Below are 19,626 nucleotides of genomic sequence, written 5' to 3' on the forward strand. Positions count from 1 at the left end.
TGTCGAAAGCTGCCAAATGATGCTTGAATTTGAGATATCATCGGCTTAAACCTAGGATAACCACCACGCAAATTTCAATCTGAATATTTATAAACAAACACACAAAATCTAACCTCTCATCAACTATTTTAACTATCTACAAGTAGCAAAGTTCAAAAGAAAAATAATTACATAACTATTTCGTAATATATTTAACCATAATCCAACACCAATGGTTAACCGAATACATACAGAAAAAAAAGTTGTCATCAGGTGATTGCGTGAAAAATGGGGTTGAAAAATCACTCAATAGTGGTGGACCACAAGAGACTAGCCCAGCAGCGATTAGGCTTGGGTCTGGTCAGCGCTCCAATTGCGAGGTCATTGTTTGGCAGATTTTCTGCACGTGAGCGTTCCATGACAGTGTCGTTGGTTAACGCGAGCGCGCACGACATGCAACCGATGGTGCGTGCGTCCGTCTTATGGCTCAAGTTCAGCATTCCAGCTACCGCGGCGGGAGTTCGCAGATGAGGCTGCCTGTAAGTGTGTTTGTGTTTTTCTCATCCGATTCAAAACAGTCGTGCGTTCCGTGGACGTGTGCCGGCTTCAATCAGCTGATACTAGCAATACGTGGTAGCAGCTGTTATTGTGGAACGTACGAAAAAAAAACGCTCATCGGAACACACCTCCATGTCCGTGCGGCGGCTGATGATGTCCATTGTGTGAAGAAACGCCAATCCGGCACGCTACTCTCTCTCCCTCGTCGTGGTTCAGAATGAAACGAACACACACACACACACACACACACACACACACGCATCTCAAAGCGCTTCTTCGAACCAAAAGGATCGAGGAAGAAAAGCTCCTCCGTTTTCCCTTCTGAACACGAACTCGGCTGAACTTGGCGCGCGGCTGTGGCACGGAGGGATGCGTGCGATCCGGCGATTTTAATATTCCACCTCAGTCGATACCATTAACGTGATACGTGGGTACAAACGGAATCACGGAGGCAGCGTGCCTTCGTTGTTTCCCGTTAGGTCGTTTGAAGAAGCTCGACCTGGAAACAACATCGGGGACAGGGGGTGGGGGTGTGAATGCACACACAATCCCAACCACCCGAGGAGAGGAAAAAAAAGCGCCAATTCATATACCTACAAAGTTCTCTGATACGATGGACGATGCTTAGAAGGAAGGTGTTCTGGAGTCGTAGTCGTTGTCGTCGCGTGAATTCATGAGTGGCACCTTCCGCACGACGACGCCCAAAGCCCGCCACAACATTTGGACACGAAAGGAGAGCCGCGTCGGGTAATAATTGACCACTTGTTGTAACCTGCGAGTATTCCGCATCAGCAGCAGCAGCTTCTCCGCTCACGTTGAACACAAAATCCTGCCGCCTCCCTCGGCGGAATCGTGTGTGCATGTTCCGTAACAGAGAAATGAGACTTTTCCGGAACTTGACACCCTCTACCTCAACAACAGGTTGTGACCCGCTGCTGCTGCTGAGTGTTTAGGAGGTGGTATTGCATGCTAGCCATCACACCCTCGGAGGGGGTGGTGGAGCAAAGTGTACTTTCTTCATGCCAATTGATATGCAAATAATAATGTGACCCGAGAAGTGTGTTCGAGTGCAGGTTGGTAAATTATACCGCCGTAGGCATTTACTGCCCCGGGGGTAGTTAGCTTTTTTCCACGTATTTGCAACAATGAAGAAGGACTCGTTGCAGTTGTCCTTTAATCTGGAGGGGGTGCTGGTCGTAGTGGCAAATGGGGTTGAAACGAATGTTTGAAAAGGAAATTTTTAAATCATTAATATTTTCTAATCAATTGAAATTTTTTATTGTTAAAGCAAAAATATTCGGTTGGCAAAATTGTAATGAAGAATCATGGTCGATTCGTGTTGCCTTTTTAGGTATTCTGGTCATTTTTCACCCAAAGCTCGATTCAAATTAACGTTAGTTGTCGATAGCGTTCCGTATAAACGGTTTCGTCAGGATTGGATAGCTCATAGTAGATCAAATCCTTCTGGTTCTCTCAAAAACAGATCATTGTACTCCGTCCACAGCAATTTGGTCGTGCAACCGATGTTGATGGTTCTGCTGGAATTACTCAATATATTGACGCTTATAATTCTCAAAATAAATCCACGTTTCATCGCCAGCCACATTCCGATGGAGAAATGACTCCCTTTTGTAGCGGCGAGCAGCATTTCACTTGCGATTGTTCGATTTACCTACTATCTTTGGCTCCGCTCATGTGGAACACATTCTCCGATCGGCTTGATCTTTCCCATGGTCTTCAAACATACGGAAATGGCTTCTGGAGTTACATTTGATTTATCTTTTTCCGACACAAAATGTTTTTACCACTTGCAGAAAATGTGTTACTCTATCACATAGAATACATATTCGATATGAAAAAGATCATTAGCAGAGTAGTTTCACCACAAAGGTGTTTGGACAGATTTACAACTGCAGAGCAAAAAGTAAATCATTTTTGTCGAATTTTCCTATTTTCTTTAAAAAAATGGGAGGATTTGCTATATCATTTTCGTATGGATAGAGACCCACACAACAAAATAAAAACAGCTCAAATCGAGCGATCTGTTTTCAAGTTATGTACGGTTATACGTACTGAAGATTGTTATATATATGAAAAAAAATATAGCTATAAACGGCAACTCATACAAAAATGTTTGCTTTGAGTGAATTTTGGGAAAAAAATAAATATAAAAAAGTAATTACAGTTGAAGTCTATGCTAGACTGAAAGAATGTATTTTAGAAACAGTTGTGTAACATTTATCCGAATACCATTCACACGAAACAGATTCGCCTTTTTTTTATTTGGATGAGAGTGTGTATATGTTTTGGACTAGAGAGAATATGAGTTTTCCACAAGAATTGGAACCATTTTGAGTCAAGAGTAACTTTTCAAAAGATCGTATCGATTCTAGTAAGAGGAATCTTTGAGAGAAAAATTTGATCAATGAGTCGTACCGAAATGGTGTCTAAAATAATTTCAGAGCATTAGACATCGATGCTGTGTGGAAAAACTGAACTGAGAAAAAAATTGTAAAGAAATATTTATAAAAGAAATAGTTTCCAATATCCTAATTCATATCCTAACTAATACAGTTTTTAATCTTTTAAGGAAATTTCCGTAACATGCAGAAGATGGTAAAATTATGTTTGACGAACTTTAAATAACAAAATAATTTCTATGATTTTTTGAAGTTTGGAATTTCGTCTATTAACAATCAATTTTGACAAAAATTCTGATGTAAATTAGAATAAAAATTCTCATTTTAAATGCAGTTATTCTCAAGGTTTTCAAAAAACAATTTTTAATTTATTTCTTTTCTATGGTAAATAACCCTTTTCATATGTTTGTTTGAAATTTCCACTAAAATACAATAGACGACCAGGAATGACGTATCCGATTGCATCTTTTTCGCATCTCTAGCAATATACAGCCCTATTCTATATTCCGACGGATTTCCATTTCGTTCGAAACCGCTATTTCGTTCGAGTTATAATTTCACATTCCCTATTCCGAACGTTTCGCCCATTTAATGTTCGAAGAGAAACAAATCGAACGAAATGCAAAAACAACTCGAACGGAATACAGAATGGAATTTTATCAAGTCGTTCGAAATATTTCGAATCGATCGAAACACAGAATAGGGCTGATATTCTGGAGTGCACCCGTGGTCGAATGGTTAGCGTCTCAGATTATCCGGGTGTTCGGGTTCGATTCACGTTCTGGCCGGGGGGAATTTTTCGTCAAAGAAATTTCCTTCGACTTGCGCTGTGGTCACGCGTATTCTAGAGCTTGCCCCTCGGAATACATTCAAGGCGTGTTATTTGGTTTACGAAATATCAACTAAGTATTAATAAATGACACTAGTTAATTCATACGTTGAGATGGCAAAAGTTCCACAGGGAACGTTTACGCCATTCAAGAAGAAGAAGCAATATATTCTAGACAGCCATGAAATATAACTATTGCTTATCATCCAAATAACCGGAGTTCGAATCCTATCGGAGCGATTTTCTTAACCATCACCACAACTCATTTGAAACCACCCTCTCACTGAAAGTCAATTGAATGATTCCTATTTCTAGAAACATAAATGTTGTCATATACAGGTCGGACTCGATTATATACAGATTCGATTATATACAATGTTGGACTCGATTATATAGTTAAAAAAAAATTTTTTTACATATTTGAAGACTTGTTTCAAGAAAAAATATATCCTTTGAACGTTAAGGTGGAATTTAAGTGTCTTTTATGTGTACAATTTTAGAGGGTAAAAATCGTGATTACTGAAGATTCTGCTTGAATTTGTACCAGGAATTGTTGATATCGATATTGCAGTGAAATTAGGAAAGATAGAAGTTGGGTGTCAGTAAACAAATTGAAGAGTGATTTGAGAACTTTAATTTGATTGATGCACTCAAACTAGCGTTGGCAGAAAACATTTCATCTTTGGCAGAAATGATGCCATTTAGTGTGCTGGAGAGTCAAATGCGCAAATAATGAGCTTTTTTAAAAGCTTAAAAATGGTTTGTATGTATGCGTGCAGACATCTCTTTCTGTTTTCTTTTCTCATTTCAATTGGAATTGTGCCAAAAAAAAGTCCACACGACGTCAATGGGGATCGAACCAAGGCCGGCTGGAATACAAAGCTATTTCACACGACCATGCTATCCACATGGCTAATAATGCTTCGGCAATTGTTCAGCAAATACGTGATAATATTGCACCTGATTATAAAATGAAGTTGGGAAGTGTTTTCTAAGAGTAAAAAAGGAGCGCATGAAGGTGAACAATATCTATCTCGGTCTGGGCCGTGTATGTGGCAAAGTATGCGGAAAGCTTATTTGTCTTTTGTTTCGCTCGCTCGTATTAATCTTATATTGCTGTACTATGTATATTATACAAATGCTTACCAGTATTTGTGAGTCATGACATTTTATGTTGCGTTATGTCTCATTTAATGTCATAAATCGGGATGACAAAACATGAGCTGAAACTCTATTTTGGGTGTGGAAACAATCAAGTTCAATATAATTTTTTGGGATCAAATTAATAATCACACAATAAAAATTACTAACACTGAAATGTTCGCTTCCAAAACAGTTATTTAAATCTACTAATTTAGATGCCTCACTACTACATCCTGTACTAAATTTTCTCATCTTTCAAATGAAGCCAACAGAATTGGCTCACGCAGCGTACTTTTTAGTGTAGAGACAGTTTGAGGCAACAGAGTTCGGAACAAAAAAAAATCTATAAATCTGTCATTGTTGAAATACGAACATATGCGTAGAAGGATTTTTTTCCATCAAATATGATCATCTATCACCTTCTGAAAGATTCTGAAAAAAATTCTTGTGAGAAAGGTGTTTTCTGACTTTAAGGGGATGAATCAAAAATTAAATTCTTCATTTATTTTTAATAAACGAAAAATATATGCATAAAAACAAATAAAAACATTTTTTCTGACTCGATTACATACAGGATTCGATTATATACAGTAAAAAGAAATCGAAGACTGTATATAAGTCCGCGCTGTACACAAATGGCGGCTCGTGAGTGGATTTTATGTTTACAAATAAACAAAAATGAAATCATTCTAAATCGACTCTCACAGATGCCAAAATTACTTGAGAATACTTTCGGACGAGACGCAAAATTGAACACGAAATCCATGCTAATCCTTAGATAAGTGCTCCCCAACTAGAGTAGACAGTCTGTCAAGGTACGCCAGAACAAAACATAACCCTCAGGCTTAACAGCATGTACTTCACGATAGTTGGTATCGAAGATGCAGTTCACGTCTTCCATGAATCGTGTCAGGATACTGGACATTTTGAAGCAAAATTGTTAGAAAAATGCGAATAAATTAGGACACGTATCGAACTTTCATTCCTTTCGAGGCAATGATCCGAAAAATGTAATTCTTTTCAATCCGAATTCTTTTCACTGTACGAACAAGTTTTTGGTATCAATTCTGTTTACTAGTTTGTGTTTTTTTCTAGAGTCAGTGAATTCGTTGTTTGGTTATTTGTAAATGAGGAGATATAACCTTCCGATGCAATCACTTTGCATTTTGCAAAAACACAACCCAAACATAGTATGAACAAAAAATGTTCATCGTCCGTGTATTTTTGATGGACAACTCTCAAGACAAAATTATTCGCAAATTTCCTGTTGGCAAGAATGCAGCACAAAAAATCCATTCCACGGTCACAACCAATGCACTGTGAGTCAGCCCACTACGGCCATATTGCCGATTATTAGAGGGTAATTATTGCATTGCGAAGCGAATGAGAATCCATCGAAATTCCCTCAACCCCTTCGAGGAAACAAAAAAAACCGTCTATCAAAACGATTTGCAAAAGAGAAGTCTAGAACAATGGCTCAATAAAGTGAACAATTAGTCCAATGGCACTCTCTCCCTCGCTCGGCGCAAGGCGTAAACCACTGGAGCTGATCGGGCTCGCGATCGGACGTCAAGTTGACACATTGCACACACTTGGAGCCGCCGCCGCCAGTGGCGTCATTCGACGAGAAACAACGATCGTCCCTCGCAACAACAACAGCAACGTTCAACCGTTTGGTGGTAGCAAAAGCACCATCAATTCCGGGGCGAAAAACAAGCAAAGTGCTGAGAAAAAATAAAGAAATAAAAATGATACACGAAATCCCAAAAACAAAAAAAAAGCCTGATGGGCGGGGTTTCGACTCGGTTCGAGCACAGCTTTTGCGGCTGATTGAACATCCCGCGCGCGCGTTTACCATCACCACCACCACTCAGTCGCCCACTACGCTACGCGCGCTTTGTGTGCGTCGGTTCGTATCGGAGTGGTATTCGTAGACGGGCGCGCGCGATGGGTGGAGCTTGTTGCGCTGGCAGTGGCACAATATCGCTGATAATCAGTCGAACTCACCACCGTCGGCCGGCCGAAGCGGGGAGCCAGGGAACTACTACTTGCTGCCGCTGTTGATGATAATAATAATAGCAGTGCTTTTCATTACTCCACTGAGTGAGTGTAATTAAAATCGCGTTTATCGCGTCGTATAGATGTGTGAGGGGCTCGGGGCTAGAGCAAGAGTGAGAGCGAGAGATACCGACGAGAGTGGGAACACGGCGCACTCAATTCTCCACTTGCCGGACACTTCGGGATGTGTGCAGTTTATGTAGCCTGTGGCGCTCCCGTCATCGTCCGCCGTTGTTTGCCGGTTTGCTGTTGAAGTTGCTGATATTGTTTGTCCTTCTGCTAGAGCTGCTGCAGTCGACAACGCGAAAGTACTCTCGAAGAGCTCGCGAAATGCTGCTGCTTTCAAGTTGAAATTTATCGTCGTGATTCTAGAATCAAAACGGAAAATTTATGACTTCTTTAGATTTATTTCTCCCCATTAACGGTGTGGAGGAGGGGGATGGCGCAAGATTAATGCAAGTTTTTTTTTTGGTTTGGGTAGGTACGTGTGTCCTTTGTCTGCGCTGTGTGCCCAAAGTGGATCGGCTATATTAAATAGTTTAAATCCCTGGCGCTCCATCGGACAATCGGATGCAACGCGTCGTCTGACGTTATTCATTTCTTTGTAAGATTAGTGTCGAAGGAAAGCCTGAATGAGTTCAACGAAATGTGTGTCAATTGCGCTTTGATAAACTCCCCAAAGGCGCCACCAGTCGCAGCAAGTCTGACCATCACCCGCCATAACCCTTGAAAAGGGCATCATGAAATTTGCGCAGACACTTCGAGGGCAAACTTATGGCCACGTTCCTCCCGCTGCTGTGCACCATGTCGTGAATTGTCATTTTTCTTAATTAAACGTTGATATATTGCAGAAATTATTAAAAATTTACAAGTCTCAGTGCAGTGGTTGTGCACTCATTCACACACACACGCTTGCCACGGCCACTGCCGAAGGCCTCGAGATGAGATGCAGCCACTGCTGCTGCTGGCTCCGAAAAGGATTGGTTTTCAGCGAAACGCCGGGCTAAGCCAGCAGGATACGGATTTTACCGAGCTCATCCTCGGTGGAACCGGCACGGCATTCCCGTGCACACGGACGGGAGGCGGTGGCCTCTCGCGGGAATGGAGCTGTAGCCCCGGAGATAACATAACATTAAAATTAATTTATTGCAGATTTAAGAGTGTGTGCTTGGGTGCGCTCAGCAACCAAACCGAGAGGTTCGGAGGCTTATTTGCTGAGATGACGCGCGGCAACCGAACAACCGAAATGGCCCCGAATGGTAAGTCCGATGTGCGCACCGCGGTACGGATATCTCTGTGCTTGCGCGGGAAAGGATTAGGTTACGCACTGCGCATTTTCCCGGCTGCTGGACAGGCCGCGCGGAAGACATGGGTACATGGGTACATAAATCGATCGTGAAAAGTTATAGGTAGTTGCAGAAATTGGTGCGGCAGGTTCATGCTGCGCATCCCGATGGGGAAATTGATGGAGACCCATAAATTAGTGTCACGCGAGGGTAATTGATACCCGATGAGCCGTGCGGCGTCCGTGTGCGGGTGAACCCATGGCTCTAGACTCAGAGAAATGCATATAACCATGAGTGATATCTACGATTTGCAGTGAAATGAAAAGCTTTTTAACTACAGGGTCTTTCAGATCAAACGCTCACGCAACAAATTTTAATAACTTCTACAAAAGTGAACCGATTTTTATTTTTCAAAAACGAAAATATAGCTTTTTCAGGACATTTTCGATGTGACCACCCCTTTTTTCGATAACGCGTTTTAAACGGTGAACAAAATTCTTCATGCACAACTCTAACATTACAACTTCGATGCTGTTGAAAATCCGAGTTATTTCTTCTTGAAGTTCCTCCAAACTTTGTGGCTTATTAACAAAGCAACGGTCCTTCACGTACCAGTGGAACGACGAGAAATGTTAAAATTCTTACCATAAGAGGACAAAGTTTCATTAAGGCTTCAGTTGCTCAAGTAATACGATTTCACTAAAAATACAAGTTCTTGTAGTTTGTACAGCTTGACACTAAAAACCATCCGATCAGACTGAACGAGTAGCGAGTAGTAGAACATTATCGTCCCGAAGTGGTAAATGCAGTATTACCATTGACGTAGCAAAAAAAATCATAAGGAACTATTCGATTTTTTTTGTGTGAGCGTTTAATTTGAAAGACCCTGTATTTTTGACCCTGTTTTTGGGGTCGGGGAAGGTTCTTATGATAGTTCGAGAACCCCTCCCCCCTCTCTAAGGGGGGCTGCCATACAAATGAAACACAAAGTTCTGCATTATTCGAGAATTAATTATGCAAACGGAATCAGATTTGGCATGTGTAGGTTTTAGGGTGCAATAAATGTTTATATGGTAGTAAGAAACTCCTCCCCCTCTCTAAGGGGGGCTGCCATACAAATGAAACACAAATTTCTGCATTACTCGAGGATTAATCAAGCAAATGAAACCAAATTTGACATGTGGAGATTTTAGGGTGCAATAAATGATTCTATGGTGGTTAGATACTCCTCCACCTCCCTTTAAAGAGAGGTCCCGTACAAATGAAACACAAATTTCTGCATAACTCGAGAAATAATTAAGCAAATCGAGTCATATTTGGCATGTGGAGGTTTTAGGGGGCACGAAACGTTTCTATGGTTGTTCGACATACCTACCCCCTCTCTAAGGGCATGGGTCTGCCATAAAAATGAAACACAAACTTCTGCATAACTCGAGAACTAATCAAGCAAATGAAGCCAAATTTGGGGTGTGAGAGCTTTTGGATACGAGAAATGTTCCTATGATAGTATGACACCCATTCCTCCTCTGGAAAGGAGAGGGGGTCCCATAAAAATAATGCACATATTTCAACCAAACATGATAATCGAAAATAATGGGAAAACTCTGAAGGAAAATGGAAAAAATCGAAAAATTCAATTCGCGTGTGTTCTACAATTACATATTGACAAGCGTTGTTAGTCGATTTGATGTTTGCAGTAATGCAATTGATCTTCGTTCGAAAGTTGAAATGGATTTTATTCTGATAAAGCGCACTCCTCTATCGTCTTCTATCTATATAAATAAAAATCGTCGAATGTGTTGATGAGAGCAAAATTCGAGGAAGGAATTGTGCGATTTTGGGATGTCTTCATTCTGTCATATTTTCTGTATCAAACATGTCTTCCATGTAACGGAGAAAAATGTTATTTGCAAGTGGATGAATAATCTTGCACGAGAATTGTGTCTGAAAATAATCTGATATTATAATGTCGAGTTTTGGTAGAAGTATTGAAATTTTATAGTAGAAAATAATTTGAAAGGGTACATTAGAAGATCAATCAATGAACAGTTCTGCGATTGGACCCATGAACGTGCGCTTAGTAAGAAAACATGGATGTGATAAAGAAAAATAAATTTTGGGCGGGACGAAGTTTGTCGGGTCAGCTAGTAATTTATAATAATAAGCATTAACAAAAAAAGTGAATATCAAAATCAGTGATAAAATGTTTGCATTAATAAATTCCGCAGAAAAGATTTTTTATTAAAATTAGTGTTAAAGTAGTGTTCGTAATTTAAATCAAGTTTCGACGCATGAATCAAATTTCGAACAGAAAATGTTTGATTTACAACTATTTTCAGGCAAAAGGGAAGACCAGTTATCAACATTCGCATTTTAACTGGTCCGGCATATAAAACGTCAAATAAAATCGAAGAGGACTTCAATGAATTGTTTGATTCGCGTTGACCATGGAATTGGACAAACAAAAAGATTGCAAAGGAAGTTTCGCATTGAGTGTGACAACAGGTATGAAATATAATTTGAGGACATTATTTTTCTGTTACTTAATCAATGTATTTGGCATGCGAAAACAATGTCTATTTTCATAACATTTCAAATTACATTCGCATCCCCCTCACAGCAAATCTTCCATTTGAATATGGCGTCGATTGTTTACGAAATTCTGCTTTTTAACTGGTCCAAGTCAGACCAGACCAGACCAGTCCAGTACAGTTAAAAAGCAGACCAATTAAACCAGGACCAATTAGTGAACGATTACTGTACAGCGACAGTTAAAAAAATTGGGGTACAAGGACAATCCAATTCTGGAGCAACAATATAAAAAGACCATTTGTTATCAAATGTTTGCAAGTTCTTTCCTTGCAAAACGCAGGTCGCAGGTACAAACCAACGAGAGTAAAATTGATTTTCTTAATCTGGTTTTCAACTAAAACCACAATAACAAAAATGACTTTTTCAAAAAATCATAACTTTTGAACTACTGGACCGATTCAGATGATCGACATATCAAATTAAAGTCAGTTGAAAAAATACTAAAATACTAAAAAAAAAATATTTTTATTTTCATAATACGTATTTCTTTTTTATAGTTTTCATGGTCTCTCGGGACCAAGGGTGCTATTTTTTTATATTTTTGCTTGGAAGCTGAGGATTTTTCATATAACATATCTAAAAACTAGAGGAGTGTTCTATTTCGATGGTCTAAAAAATCATTTTTCTCCTTTTTTCCAAAAATGACGTTTTCCAAAAATTCATATCTTTTGAAGTACCGAACAGAAAACAGAACAGGCTGACCATTTCCATTTTGGGGTGGTCCAAAAATTAAATTTTTTCTCATTTTTTCAAAAAAATGACTTTTCAAAAAATCATAACTTTTGAACTACAGGACCGATTCCGATAATCGACATATTAAATTGAAGTCAATTAGCTAGTCTTCTTTGAAAAAATATTGAATTTGTTAAAAAATGTAATCCTATTCGCATAGATCTCGTCTAGTCGCATAGAAATATCAAACGAAGACTAAATCATGTTAATTTTGAAAAATAATAATACATCTCTGATTTTTTGATATATTATGAAAAAAATCCTCAGCTTTCAAGAAAAAATATAAAAAATATAGCGCCCTTAGTCCCGAAACTATGTGAACTAGGAAAAACGAACACAATCAATAATTACGAAAACAAAATCAATTTTTTTTGCGAGTAAAATATCTTTCCAGAAAAGACTAGTTGATTCGCTTTAATTTGATATATCGAACATCTGAATCGGTCCAGTATTTCAAATGAATTATAATTTTTTTAAACAAATGCATTTTTGCTGTTCGGAATTCGAGACTAAAGTGTTCGGAATATGAATCAGTGACATAAATGGTGTTCGGAATTTGAGACAAATGTGATTAATGTAATTTTTAGTTCTTCACCATGAAAATATATTTGTAAATCTTTTTTTTTAAAGCCAAATGAAAAATAAAGGCTCTATAGCAGTGATGTTCAACCTTTTCTGCTCCATTCCCCCCTTTACGAAAATTAATCCCAGTGCTTCCCCCTGTCAGTATCTTGTAAGAAAGTCTGTAGCATATCAGTAAAACAATGAACGAATACAAACGGCTGTCAAGTTATATTCGCAACAAATCGAAAAGCACACCTCGCGTCATCTTCGATAACCACTCTGTTACGGTGTTTTCTTAATTCGCATATCAGGATAAAAATCGATCATTTGCAGATCGAGGAGGTTGTTCTGAAATTGATCCGAAACTTTCGTCACTGCCAGTCGAAAGGGGAATTCAAACCATGTCCAAATCTTGTTCTTTGATATAAGGAAAATATGTTTCAAGTTTAACTTGTTTTAAAAAAACTTGACAAATGCTGTACAATTTCCCTTTTAATGGTCTTCTGTACTGTTTCGTCGTCTGTTCCATCATCATTCTTTGACGAAAGTCTTTCAAACATTGTGAAGTTGTTCAATCGAACATTACATTCTAGATTTGGAAATGTTTGCCGAGGATCGCAAATTTTAGCGTATCTAATAAAGTTTTTGTGGCAATTTTTGTTAATCATTGTCAAATTCAAAGCGAAGTAAATGTGCAATAGTCCCTTGCAGAATTCCCGCCTTTATTAAATTTATTAAAGGTCATTAACCAAATTCCCCACTAGGGGGGAATTCTCCACCGGTTGAAAATCACTGCTCTATGGTATCCAAAAAATTAAATTAATTTCGCGAAAAAGTATCATTATGAGTGATGAGACACTGATTAATGGCCATCAAAGCTTAAGAGTTCGGAATTTGAGACAAAACCGCATAAACCGTCTTAATTTTTCAATCAAAAACAATAATTATTTGGAATACACCAAAAAACGTAAGTGAAACAAAACAAATTGATCGAATAAAGCAGAAAAATCCTACCTTCTTCGCTTGGGTATTCCCAACTGCGGGTTCAGGTCCGTCAGCTGCGGGTCCGTTTGCATCGGGCTGACTCCGGCCGCCACAGCGGCGGCGGCTGCTGCTGCTGCTGCCGCGGCGGCCGCCGCCGACGACGAGGTGTGGGTTGCCGTCGGTAGGGGCGGTGGCGGCGGAGGCATGTGATGCGGCGAGCCATAGTGGTGCCCTAGCAGCGACGACGGCCCGGGGACGTTGTTGTAGGACGTGATCGTCGACGGTGGCGTCGATGGACCCGCGTGATACGGTGGATAGGCAGGATGATGCGTCGCCGGCAGATACGCATTGGTCGGGGTGGCGTAATGAGGCGGACCTTGCGATCCACCCTGCGCGTACGCATACATCGTGCTTACGTCATATGGTTCCAGTTTGCAGAATTTTTGTGGAACCGTGCGGGCGTCGAGTAGGGCGGAAATTTTCGCGGTGTTCGGTAGTTTCTGCGAGCCGAGAGCCGCGGCACTCTCGCAGGGCGCTTTTTATTGGTTAATAACACTGTATCGCGGCGGAACGCGCGCACTTATCAGGACCGCGCTGGTGCCCGATATAATTAATCTGTTTAATTCTCTATTTGCTTTATGCCTCTTTACGTTTGGCTCTCGCTTTATTTCCCTGTTATAAATCTTTTTTCCCGTTCACAGCACGCAGCAATCATGAAGCTCGGCCGCCAACCGAGCGAAGCCTTTTGCGATCTGAATTTGATTACAATAACAATATTTCCCAATAAAAATTTATTATCAAAAATTATACACATGAAATCATAACTTCGCACAATTTATGTTTACACTGATTTTCGCTCGCTCTGCTTTTCTCTCCCACACTCGGCAGCCAACCCAATTATGGAAACCCGGACGAGGTTCTGCTTAATGTTCACTTGTTCTGCTCTTTATTAATATTTAATTTTATGATAACTATTTTTATATAAACAATAAACTCGGTGCAATTCTTGCTATAATTTCACTTGCGAAAATCTGTGCATCAAACAGCGCCCGGGCCCCTCCTCTCCTGACGCACAAATGATCGTAGAAACAACTTTTTCTCCGCTGCCGCCACGCCGCGTTCGTTCCAGACTCATCAGAAGACGGTGGGCATATTAGAGAGATGAGACGTCTGCACTTGGTAGCGTGCTTAGAACCTCCGGTGGTTGATCACACTCTGTGAAGGCTTCTTCCCTCCCGGGGCCGTCGAGAAGAGCTCTGCGCTGAAGCTCTAATAGGATTTTAAGCTGTTTTTCTTCGCCTCACACACATTCATCCCAGACGGTTCAGTTTATTTTTTCTCTCCTTTTTCCGCTATTATCATAATTTCATTTTATTTTAATTTTTCCATCATTATTATAATCTTTTCTTTCTTCTTTTCTCCCCGCGCATACACACCGACACTGCACACATCACTTCTTCGCTTCTTTTTTCGCTGGGCGCTTTTATTTCTTTGATTTAGTTTTCATCGTTTTTCTTCGCCCAGTTGAATTGGCACAGAGGCTGCCGTTGTTAGTGGACGCCGCTATACACGAAAGGCAGAAGAAATTATAAGAAACGGAATCCTTCAGCGAATAAATCGGCACATTATATCTCTCTGCAAACACACACTAGAGAGCACTCTTTCTCCGATTTGATTTATGTTTTTGAATCCAAGGCCCGCGCGCACTGCTGGAACTTGTTCACTAGCAGCTTAACTAGCTATGGTTTTTTTTTCTTCACTGCTACTACTATTACTACTACTACAGCACGAGCGCGACTCCTTGCCGCACTAAGGACGAAGAGTTCCCTGCGAAGAAGTCTCACATTTCCAGGAACCACTACCGACAACGTTACCGGGCCACAAATATCACCACCACTGGGAGCCACGCCACTGCTGCTGCTGCTGCAATGATGACATTGCAGTGCTAGCAAAAGTGCCTTATGTTTACCAAAACTTGGCCTCGAAACTGTTTGTGGTTGGAGCGGTGGAGTGGAGTGTGGAGCGGCACGGTGACCAGGGGGGGGGGGAAGGGCACACAACAATTGCAACAACGAACGGCACACAGTCTCACTGCAAATTGTTGCGGTAATGTGTTCCGTTGACGACGGCAGAGCGACGTAAATTTATGTATTTGGATGGAAATTGGACTTGGAAGTCAACGACGAAAACCATGAGCAGAACACTGAGGAATGGAGTCCAATTCCATCACCGGCGGCCGGTGGTGTGGAGTGATTTATTTCGGGAAAGCTGTGCGATTTTGGAATACATTTTTGGGATTTTCCTAGCGGAAATTCGATATCGAATGCTTAGAGTGGGTTGCACTGTAATCGCAAGAAATTAATGTGGGCTGTCGTTGGTCGGTATTTATTGAGCAAATAAACCGAAATTCGTGCCATTCGTGGGCAAGCCTGACCTTATTGGTGAAAACAAATGGTATTGTTGTGGATTTGAATTGTTGAAAATATAAAGTTCAAAAATAGAAATTATATGATTACGAATTCGGAATAATAACACTTATGAACAAATTGCAAAAAGTGCTCCTCAAGAGGTACAAACAACTCATATTCATGCACTGAACGGTAAAGAATTAAAATAAAAAATAAAAATCAGTTGTCTGTACCCTTCGGGAAATAGTTCTTGCGGAACGCTGTTGATGGATACCACTATCTGATTAGTCATAACTGCGTTATTATTACCAATTAGTTGCAACCCATTAGAAATTCAATACGAAGACGAAGAATGGTATTTGTTACACGTACGAATGGTTTTGCTTTGTGCAATACTTTAAATTAGGTTTCACGTGACTTGGAAAGTGGAATGGCATTTTAATCAATTAAGGCAATCAAAAAATTTCATCATTTGATACGAAACGTCATTAGGATAATCGATTATTTTTATTGAAGGTTTTTGTATTTTTAAAGTGTCAAGTTTCTATAAGACCAGTTACTTTTTCCGTTGTTTTAGTTGTTTGGATCAATAAAGGGCCTGGCCGGGTAAGGGAGTAAAAAGTGCACCCAAACCAAATCACCACCTGTATGGCATATATTGTATAGGATATTAAATAAGAAATTTTGGCGGTTTATTTGAACCCCTATGTGGTTTGACGTAGGATCTATAGTGAAAAACGTACTTTTTCGTTTGTTTCACGCCGTCCTCAAAAGCTTCGAGATAAAAATTTGAAAAAAAAATAAATGTGCATCTTACTACGGTGTATCAGTACAAATTATCGAAAAAAAATTATCAAAAATATTGAAATTTCGAAAAAAAAATTTTTGGATTTAGAGATCCAGTACTACACTAATTCATATTTAAATGAGTTCCTACGGCTTTTCTAGATATGTGTGATTTTTTTAGATTTTTTCAGTGTTGCGGGGTACAAAAAAAAATTTTTTTTTATGTTTCCAAAGGGTCTGGCTGGGTAAGGGAGTAAAAAGTGCCTGTATGGAAAATATTGTATAGAGTAAAGATGAAACGAATATCCGGTAACTATCCGGTATCCGGCCTATCCGACCAATATTTGTTATCCGGCCGGATACCGGATAGTGACTTACTATCCGGCCGGTTACCGGATATTAGGAAAGAATCAATAATGTCTCATTAACACTAGATAAATCATGTTTTTTTTCAAAATTAAATATATATTAACTCATAACGTTGATTCATTAACACTATCGTAACTAGAGTAATCGCCCGTATACGCTTTGCTTCGTACACTAGGCCAGCTTCAGAGAACAGTCTTTCTTCGTAAACACTACTGTAAGGAGATGAAAGATAACCCCTAACAAACCTTACCAATTGGGGTACTGCTTAGAGTTTAATGACTACCAAACGTGATTGCGATCCATTCGAAATGTTTCCGCATAACAGTCGATTTTGTTAGTAATGGGAATTTTTAATTCCTTTTCGCGACGATGACTATTTTCATTTGGCACTTCGATGAAACTGTCTCAAAAGGTTTCGTGAGCTTCGTGTATCAGGTTTAGTTCAGTTTCGTCTCTTTTTCTTCGTTTAATTTTATTTGTGTCGAAGTGTACCATCTCTCAGATTATCAGCCCTGAAGACAGTTCCAAGGTTTTTTAAATCTTGAATAAAAATAATTGATTGTTGTTAATTTGCTTATTTGAATTTGTAGTTCTTACTCTAACTGACTAGTATTAAAATTATTTCAATATATCCTCAAACATCTCATCATTGTAGTAGAAAATCCATGACAGAAAAAAATGTGTTCAATATTCCTAGTAGAAAACTTGATACTTTATTAATGGATGTTCATTTTACACGGAACATGTAATAATAGTTCCTTATTTTTATGTGAAGATTTGTTTATTTCTCTCTAAAATGTAATCTTTTATCAGCTTCATACAAACATGCAGTTTCTCCCAGTTTCACCTTCGCACATGAAGAGTCGAATATCTGGCCGCCGGATATCCGGCTATCCGCCCTCGAAGCTTGCCGGATATCCGGTATCCGGCCAAACTACTATCCGTTTCATCACTAGTATAGAGTACTAAATAAAACATTTTGGCAGTAGTACCATATATTTGAGTCCTTATATAGTACACCGTAGGATCTATGGTGAAAAATGCACCTTCTCGTTTTTTCACGCCATTCTCAGTAGTTTTGAGTCAAAAATATGGAAAAAAAATACTGAAAGTACATCTTACTAAGATCAATATTTTCAAATAATTTCTTCATAAAAAAATCAAATATTAAAGAAAATTAAAATTAATTTTGATTTTTATTTTACATTAATTTTTTTTTATTCTGAGATTCAGTATTACTCTAGTTTGTATTCAAATTTCTTACTACGTCTATTTAAGGTATATGTGATTATTTTCAGAATTTTTAGTGTTTTTCGCGGTACAAAAAAAATATTTTCAGGCAAGTTTTGAACAGATATTCCTATTTTTTTTAAATTTTTATCTCGAAGCTTTTGAGGATGGCGTGAAATAAACGAAAAATTACGTTTTTCACTAAAGATCCTACGTCAAACAACATAGGGGTTTAAATAAACCGCAAAAATTTCTTATTTAATATCCTATACAATATTTGCCATACAGGTGGTGATTTGGTTTGGGTGCACTTTTTACTCCCTCAGCCGGCCAGGCCCTTTGGAAAATGCCGAAGGGAAAAGTGCTCACGGAGAGAGAAGAAAGACAACTCGATGCATTTCACTAAGAAAATGTTGGTATCAGAGAAATTGCTCGTCGGATTGGACGATCCCATCAAGTAGTGCTCAATTATTCGGCGAATCATAAAGGACACGGTAAAAAGGAAATAGCTCCACGTAAATCGAAGCTCTCTGACCGGGATAAGCGGGAAATAGTTAGAACAGGTTCGAATACCTCAATATCGCTTATGCAAATAAAGCAATCTTTGAATTTAAATGTTATTCGGATGATAATTCGTCAAGTTTTGGTAAAAAATCCTCACATAAAGAGGGCTTGAAAGGTTAAAGCTCCTCATTCTACACCATCTCACCTCGGAAGACGTCTGAGTTTTGCCAAACTCACATGAACATATAGTGAGACATGGTATGTTGCGACAAAAAATGTTTCCAAAATAATACATTTTGCTCTGTACCATAACGGAAAGTTTTTTTTTCTGTATTATAGTGACTTTCAACACTTTTTGGCTGGTTCATCACTGTTACTTCCATTTTTTGGAAGAATGTCGGGAGTGAGAATTGAACCCATGACCCTTAGCGTGAGAGGTATGGATGTTACCACTACGCAGATTCGCCTCCTCATAACGAAAAGTTCTTCAATGTATAGGTTAGGGTGGCAGCAAAAATGATCATGTCAAATTTCAAAAACCGACCATGTACACTTCGTTTATTGGCCCACAAAAATGTTTTTTTTTGGTCCTCGAAAATCTTCCAAGTGGGGAGTAAAGGAAATCTGGAAAATCGAAATTTTTTTTCCGATGCCAAATGTCTTAAAAATGCATAAAACGTCAAGATTTGGTATTGTCTCGAAAACAAATTTTGTGGCCTAAAATCGACTTTTTTGAGAGTGGCCAAAAAATCTAAACTTTGAGAACTTTGAGGCACCCCTAAATCATGTCCGATTGAGCTGAAACTTTGCACAGGTCATTTTTTAGGCCAATAACCAAAATGTACATGGTCGGTTCTTTAAATTCGATAATTATTTCTTCTCCATTTTCTTCATTGCCTCTCAGTCCTAAAAGGTTGATTTTCGGCGAAAAAATTTTTTTAACGACGTTTCATGCATTTTTAAGTCATTTGGCATCGAAAAAAATCAGTAAATCAGCCGATCGTTTTGAATTATTCATTGTTAATACTTATGAATTTTGAAGTGGTCTTATAGAAACTGGACAGCTGAAATTATCATATTTAAGCACAATAAAAAAAACATACAACTTTTTCGAACGAAATTGACGTTAGATATACTATATTTTAAGCATTCAACAATGTATGAATGTATCTTGTTGAAATTCT

General features: G+C 39.0%; 1 protein-coding gene across 12 annotated transcripts in view; it reads right to left on the reverse strand.

The window, feature by feature from the left end:
- LOC129773192 (aryl hydrocarbon receptor nuclear translocator homolog) overlaps positions 1-19,626 on the reverse strand; it is a 426,084-nt gene that overhangs the window by 349,646 nt on the left and 56,812 nt on the right. For 11 of the 12 annotated variants that reach the window (XM_055776781.1, XM_055776778.1, XM_055776776.1 and 8 more), the window contains exon 2: positions 13,176-14,708. The exons of the other annotated variant lie outside the window; for it this stretch is intronic. In XM_055776781.1, coding sequence (XP_055632756.1) covers positions 13,176-13,552 — 377 coding nt within the window. In that variant the 5' untranslated portion in view covers positions 13,553-14,708. The remainder of the gene's footprint in view (positions 1-13,175; positions 14,709-19,626) is intronic. 12 annotated transcript variants of the gene reach the window in all.

The sequence above is a fragment of the Toxorhynchites rutilus genome, chromosome 3, assembly GCF_029784135.1.
Source record: "Toxorhynchites rutilus septentrionalis strain SRP chromosome 3, ASM2978413v1, whole genome shotgun sequence".
Lineage (NCBI taxonomy): Eukaryota > Metazoa > Arthropoda > Insecta > Diptera > Culicidae > Toxorhynchites > Toxorhynchites rutilus.